Raw genomic sequence first — 6,721 nt, forward strand, 5'->3', positions numbered from 1 at the left:
GTACTTTTTGATAGGCCTAATATGATATTAAAAGTGTACTTTGTCCTATATATGTTGACAATAAAAGCGCACCAGGAATTAATTATATATAGCATATTCATTAATTAAAACATTTGGGATATTGGGTCAAAGCCTTAATTATTCATGATTTATGCAAATACAATTCATTTTCCATACTCCAGTGTCAAGGTCAAAATTCAATAACGCCGACGGGCCAGATGGCGGAGATTTTCAGTAAAAGTTGATCTCACAGCTTCTCTGTGGTTGGTTCTCGGGTTACACGGCCCTTCTCGACCTGTCTAGGGACGATAGCGCCACATAAATCACACAGTGCTCTAGAAGTCTACTGCTTTCTGAAGTTGTTGGGCTTTACCGCTTCACCAAACCCAATGGCTAATAGTCAATTCCAATTCGTGTTTTTGTATACTTCTACCTTATAGCCTTTAGATTCCATAATAGTTGGTTACATACCCTACTGAATTAGTACAAGTCAGCTCTATATTTTTTTCAATATGATTTATCCCATAGAAGAACAGTCGCTATACTATTTTCTGAGGCATAGATGCACTATTAGGCCATAAGCAATGGCATACACGCAAATACCGGTAGGCTTTAAACATCCATCAATAAATAACACATAGTTATTAAATCAAATTAGTAAAATATCATCATTTCAGGCAGGATATTAAACGCATTAAAGCGTTGACCTGTGAGGTGGCGGGGACATTCAGTGGTCACTCACTACTCGCTAACTAATTAAAAGAGCTGGGTTTATGGTCTCCCTTTCAGACGGCCAGATGTGACCAAAGCGCTGTAAAATCTGAGCGGTTTACAGAACGCTTACTGCACTTTAAAATGACTTGAAAAAGCGATGGGAGTTCGAAACTATTCTCACTAAACTCCACTACGGCACCACAAGGTCCAATAAGGAATGCGTTTACCTTACAGCACCTAGAAAGACAGAATTAAACAGATCATTCAAAATACTAATTTCGTATAATGAAAATGACAAAAACAAAGCAAATCATAAGAGATAAGTTTCGTATTAATTTAATTATAATACTTCATTCATACTAATTGAACCAAGAAAGATGACATGAACAGCATAGAAGTGTTACAATTGAACAGGTTTTGTGCAGTTGCATTCATGTTCAGAATATATATTTTTTAAATTAAAAAAATGAACAAATACCCAAATACTAACCACATAGTGTAAAAATAATACATGTTTAAATAGCCACCCACTTTTAATAAGCCCATTTCCATACAAAACAACATATGTTGGATTTAAACAAATTCACATAACATTCATTCTAAGGATAATATTTGAAAAACAAACCACTTGGTACCATTTGGTACTCCCTGGCACACACAGGCATAAAGCTGGTTTTTACACACTAAACAACTAGCTGCAGCACACTCATATCAGATAAATGTTATATTGCTGTAGACACATTTGTTCCATAGAGTGCCACTGAAAACAAGCTGTTCTAAAGCCATAACAGTAAAGCAGCAACATGCCATGGAGCAGTTCTCTCAGAGCATACATACATTATGAGATATCACCTTACCATTCCTTAGGAAGCCTGCTGGAGATCTACAAGTCTTTAATATGCCTGAGACAGAGTTTGGTTTTGGGAAATACCAGCCCTTCGATTTCAAAACCCCGACAGATATTATGTTGATCTACAACATACAGAGAGAATAGATCTGGCAGCGCTGTTTTGTGAACACAAGTATCTTCTATTCATCTGTAGCCTGGATCTGCACAGAGGAACATTCAGGGGTTTAATGTTAACCACCTCCTTTCAGCTTCACCATAAAGACAAAGCAGGCCAATTTGAAAAAACAAACAGCTATGCTTTCAGTTCTACATATTCTTGGCTAGGCATGACACAGAGAGTATTCACTTCGGATGTTGGATATTGCAAAATAAGTGCTTAAAGCATTTTTGACACCGCCACATTAAGAGCATACAGACAAACAGTAACAAAATACCAATGTTGTTCGCTCCACAATGAAGACTCAGTGAGCCAGTTCTCAGACAGTACAAATCTAAATGAATTTCCCCCAATGGTAGAATGTTTATACATATACAGTACACAGGATTGTTACACAAAGAGGAAACATCCCCTAATGGATGTATTGGACATACAGTATTAATATACTGAAGCTAGATAGTAACGGGCAGGACTGACATTCTGGGTCAGTAAGAGTCTGTTACTTTGAACAGTGAAAGTAAGGGCTGACATCTCATGGACCACCCCTCCCCTCAGGAAGCAGAAGCTGGGGCCTCAGCCTCGCTCTGCCCCGCTAGGGGGATGTTGGCCGTTTTACAGTCCTGATCGCTCCCAGTCACTGCAGGGTACTCCTGCTGGAGCATGGCACCGCCTGCCTGTGTCTCAGTCTCTACCCCTGTTCTGGACCCTGTATCTGGGGGAGACTGTTCATTTGTTTCTCCCTGGTTCTCCATGACACTCTTCTGCTTCCTCTCCTCCTCCTCCCCCCGCTTCCTCTCCTCCTCCCCCCGCTTCCTCTCCTCCTCCCCCCGCTCTTCCTCCTGTTCCTCCTCCGTGGCCTGGAGGTGTAGTTGCTGCAGCAGCTCCTCCAGCTTGTGGGCCTTGCGGAGCTCGTTCTGCTGGATGATGGCACACAGGTGCTCCGTCAGCTGCTCCTTTATCTCCGTCTTCTTGTGGAGGTCCAGCTTGGCCGTCACATACTCAGACTCCGCCTTCTCATAGCGCTTCCTGAACAGAAAAGGAGACAGATGTATTAGGAATTTGTTTTATAGCAAAGGAAGGAATACATGGCCTACCTCACCTGGCAAAGAATTCTGTGAAGTCGAAACATTGTTGATTTGGGTTCAGAAAAAAAGTCACCGTGGAGCAGCAACATTCCTTGTGCAGGCCACTCATTCCTTTATCTCCTTAAATAGTTCTTTTTTCAGCCCAGCGTCATTATTCTCAAGTTTAGGATGTACATATCACCATCCTTTTTTCATATCTGAGAGGGGACATTGTTTTATCAATGTATTGGGATGTACTGAAGGAGTATGCTGAATAACCTGTAGGGAGCAGTGTTTCCAGAGTTTGAAAGAAGGAAATGTTCACTGCCATATTAGTATAGCTACAGACTGCTGTGGTTGATTTTTTTATTGGTGATACAACAACAATAATGGGTATTAATAAATGGATGACCTCCCCTGAGTGAAAAACACCCTGATTGAATATAATGCAATCTCCGTGGCAAGGATTCAGCATGTTCTTCAAATTGTGTGTTACCTTGCAGTGTTATAGTCCCAGCTGGCCTGCTCTATCACACCTCTCAGTATGCAGATGTCGTTGGACACCATATTGTCCAGAGTCTGCAAGTCTTTCTGGATCCTCTTCAGCTTCACTGACTCTGCCTGGGTCTGTTTGGATCTGTGTACACAGAAAAACAGTCATTCGGGTGAATTTGTGCAAGAGTAACCACAGCAAGTGTCCAAAGGAAACAAAGTGTATTAGAATAGCTGGTAGTGATAATGTGAACTACGGCATCTGTCCTTACTTCTCAGCGATGGTCTTGGTCAGGAGGGCTTTCTTGCGCTTATTCCTCTCTTCCATCATCTTTTGGTCTTGCTGAAGCAGCTCTATGCGAGTCTTCTCCCGACTACAACAACGAGGAGCATTAACACCCAATACAGAGAAAGGCAATTAACAGACATGAGGATGATCTACAGACAATAAAGGACAGGCCTAATTAGCCTAAGATAAGTATTCTTCAAATAAAATCACTGCACTCTTCTTGGTTTTTGGACCCTGTCAGTGTCAACAACATTACTGCTATGCCAAACTAAATGAATGTACAGGCAACTGTGAGATCATCATAAGACATTGATCTATACCTAATTTATGATAACAAAAACTTACTAACAATTCCACCTCTTGTTTTTCCAACTCCTTGACAATCGGCGATGTGTCCTCTGCTGGTGTAGGAGCATGGTTTACGGCAAGGGTCTCTTTTTGGCTGGGTTCCTCCACCGGCTTTGTGGGGGCGACAACGGGCTGAATGACAGCCTTTGGCAGGGCCTTAGTGGGCTGCGGCGGAGGCTTGGTTAGCTGCTGCTCGGGTGGTATTGCAGACGAGCCGGGTCCACTCTTCTGCTGAGTGGCTAACTGGAGGGCTCGCTCTCGCTGCAACTGCTGCCGACTCCGGTTAGTAGGAGCTGGTTTCCGTCCACGACCTAAAGCCGCAGGCACCGCCTGGTCTGATGAATGAGGTAAAACAACAGAGATACAGTGATACTGGATATCGATACACTTTACAGACGTAACTAGCTACTGAATTGACTAATGAATGGATATATGTGGACAGCCGAATCTTGGCTAATCAGCTAACTTTATACTAGCCCTTGATCATGAATCTCAGTTTCATTACATTTACACATAACAGTCATTGGACGAAGGTGTCTTCTGTATGCGTAGTTTTGTTAAGCATCCCTGACGGTCAATCTGAACATACATACGAGTCATTGTGTTAAGGTTTTGGAAACATAAGTACCTTATCTTTCATATCAGCTGGAAATATTAAGTTGATACACACCATGATAGGGTTAGTGTTCCCACATGGCCATACTTCCATGTTACAGGGCGTGGTTACAGAAAACAGAGGGATGACAAGAGGCGACCGACCACCTGTGCTAATTATCTATCTTCTGCACTCTGAACACCTGTGTGTAAGCATAATTTGAGAAGTGCGCAGAACTGTAGTTTCATTGCATGGAGGCACCCATAGCTGTAAGGATCTATGCAAAACTGTTACAGTAAGTGTATGTTTTCTTATTTGAAGTATTCTTTCTCGCTGATGAAAAGGTCATATGTTTTGAAAGCCGTATCACAAGCGATGATTACTGACGTTTCTAAAACACAGCGTTGGGATTGTAGTTCACATGAGGCAGTTGTGGGCGAAGCTAATGGCAGAGAACTGAAGACAGAATGCCACCTAGAGTTTTCGTGAGCTAACCTTATGTAAGCCCAAAATGTACTCTTAAGCCTTCTACCATTACTCCTTATGGTCCAAGGATCTAATTTTATTTTCAGACAAAGATTGTTTCGGCTGCCAGAGCCAACCAAATACTCCATCTAAACGTGAATCGATTCTCAATTGCGTTAAGGTTCTAGAAACATAAAGCCCTTTACTTCCATGCCACATCAAAAATAACGTTATACACTGTTTTCACCGGCTTCATCACAGTTGCAGCCAACAGTATTTTTCAGTCACAACACGTTTATGTCGGCCTTCTTCAGTTACACACAGGTGCTTGGAGCATGCTAGATAGCTAATTAGCACAGGTGGTCACTGTCTTCTGTAAACAAGCAGTGTAAAAGAGAGGTTTCGTGTTCCCACACTGCCATAAAGGTGTACATCAATGTAACCTTTTTTAAAAAGCATTACTGCTCTCTGATATTAAAGTCACAAAGGTCATTATACTTCAAACTGTACCAAATGCGATGCATGTTAATGTTCAGACCGAGTGTCGGATCGTAACAAAAAACTACACAAGATGCCTTTGTCCAATGACTTAGTGTGCGTCCATAAATTCGTTCTGGCTATCTACTACAATTTCAGAGCACACTCGTCTGAGTGTGCCAGAGCGCAGAATAACTGATGAATTTACAAACGCTCGACACCCGTCGAATATGGTCGGTGTCCGTAAACGTCGGCAAAAAAAAACGTAATTACATTGTTGCCAACAGCAGTTAGTCACCTACGCTATGGATAACATGAAAATAACCTAACCAGCTCTGATAAAGCGAGCAAAATGGTCAGTGAAGTGTTGTGTCTGGAAGTAGCTAGCCAACGTTAGCTAGGGTGCTTGACTGCTGTTCGTTGAGGTTAGAACGCTAACGTTACTCATCCGCCAAAGCGTCCAGTGATCCGAGAGCAAAACGCTTTGAATTTACGAACGCCCAGGGCGCACTCTGGTACTCCAGATTGAATTTACGAACGCCCAGGGCGCACTCTGGTACTCCAGATTGAATTTACAAACACAACCTTGTGTAATATACCTAAATCATGATTGTAAAGAGCTGACGTTATGCTAGCTTGAAGTCAAGTTTAAGTTACCTTTTTGCTGCAACTTTCGTAGCTCCTCTTCCGAAAACCCTGACCACCCAGCCATTTTAAGATTGATATCCTAGGAATTTAGCGACACGAGATATTTGTTAGCTATTAAATATTTAGCGAAACCATCAACTTAAAATGCCAAAAGTAAGTAACATTCCAGGAAAACTTTCTACTTAGCCGCCATCTTTGTTTATTGATGCCACGTCAAAGACCCCGAAAGGGACCAGTGAAGGACATAAGAAATAACGCCTGTTTGATTTTATTTAAATTCAAATTGTAGTTTATTAATTCACATGATGTGATATTCACCAGTTTATGTGCTGTTAGACTAATTATAAAACACGCACAAATACTCAACTGAAATTGGTTACCAAGCAAAAAGCTTTTTTTTTAATCATGTAAAAAGAGAAACACTGGCATATACTTTGGACACTAGTATGCTTCAGAGCCAGAGTTTGTCTAAAGGCCAGTTTATACTTGGTCTAACGACATGTCTGTGTGTAGACGATTAGAATGCGACGAATGTCGCTGGTCAAAATGACATTTAATTTATACTCCGGTGAAATGTCTGTAGACCGTCGCTGCGACTGTTAGTTTCCTTGACGCACAGACA

At 41.7% G+C, this 6,721-nt stretch overlaps 1 protein-coding gene across 1 annotated transcript; it reads right to left on the bottom strand.

The window, feature by feature from the left end:
- Positions 1-1,026: 1,026 nt before the first annotated feature.
- LOC139410268 (golgin, rab6-interacting) lies at positions 1,027-6,321 on the bottom strand. The gene is made up of 5 exons (XM_071155745.1): positions 6,109-6,321; positions 3,916-4,249; positions 3,550-3,651; positions 3,282-3,422; positions 1,027-2,747 (listed from the first exon to the last, which is right to left on the bottom strand). Exons 1-5 carry the CDS (start codon positions 6,161-6,163, stop codon positions 2,273-2,275), a joined length of 1,107 nt encoding a protein of 368 aa, XP_071011846.1. The 5' UTR covers positions 6,164-6,321; the 3' UTR covers positions 1,027-2,272.
- Between the last annotated feature and the right edge of the window lie 400 nt (positions 6,322-6,721).

Source organism: Oncorhynchus clarkii, chromosome 5, assembly GCF_045791955.1.
Source record: "Oncorhynchus clarkii lewisi isolate Uvic-CL-2024 chromosome 5, UVic_Ocla_1.0, whole genome shotgun sequence".
In the NCBI taxonomy this organism is placed as follows: domain Eukaryota; kingdom Metazoa; phylum Chordata; class Actinopteri; order Salmoniformes; family Salmonidae; genus Oncorhynchus; species Oncorhynchus clarkii.

Excerpts from the sequence above, each read along its gene's own strand:
- LOC139410268 (XM_071155745.1), bottom strand. The coding sequence starts at position 6,163 with ATGGCTGGGTGGTCAGGGTTTTCGGAAGAGGAGCTACGAAAGTTGCAG. Across the intron at positions 3,423-3,549 it reads ACCAAGACCATCGCTGAGAA|ATCCAAACAGACCCAGGCAG; the intron begins GTAAGGACAGAT and ends CTGTGTACACAG. Across the intron at positions 2,748-3,281 it reads TGGGACTATAACACTGCAAG|GAAGCGCTATGAGAAGGCGG; the intron begins GTAACACACAAT and ends TTTTCTGTTCAG.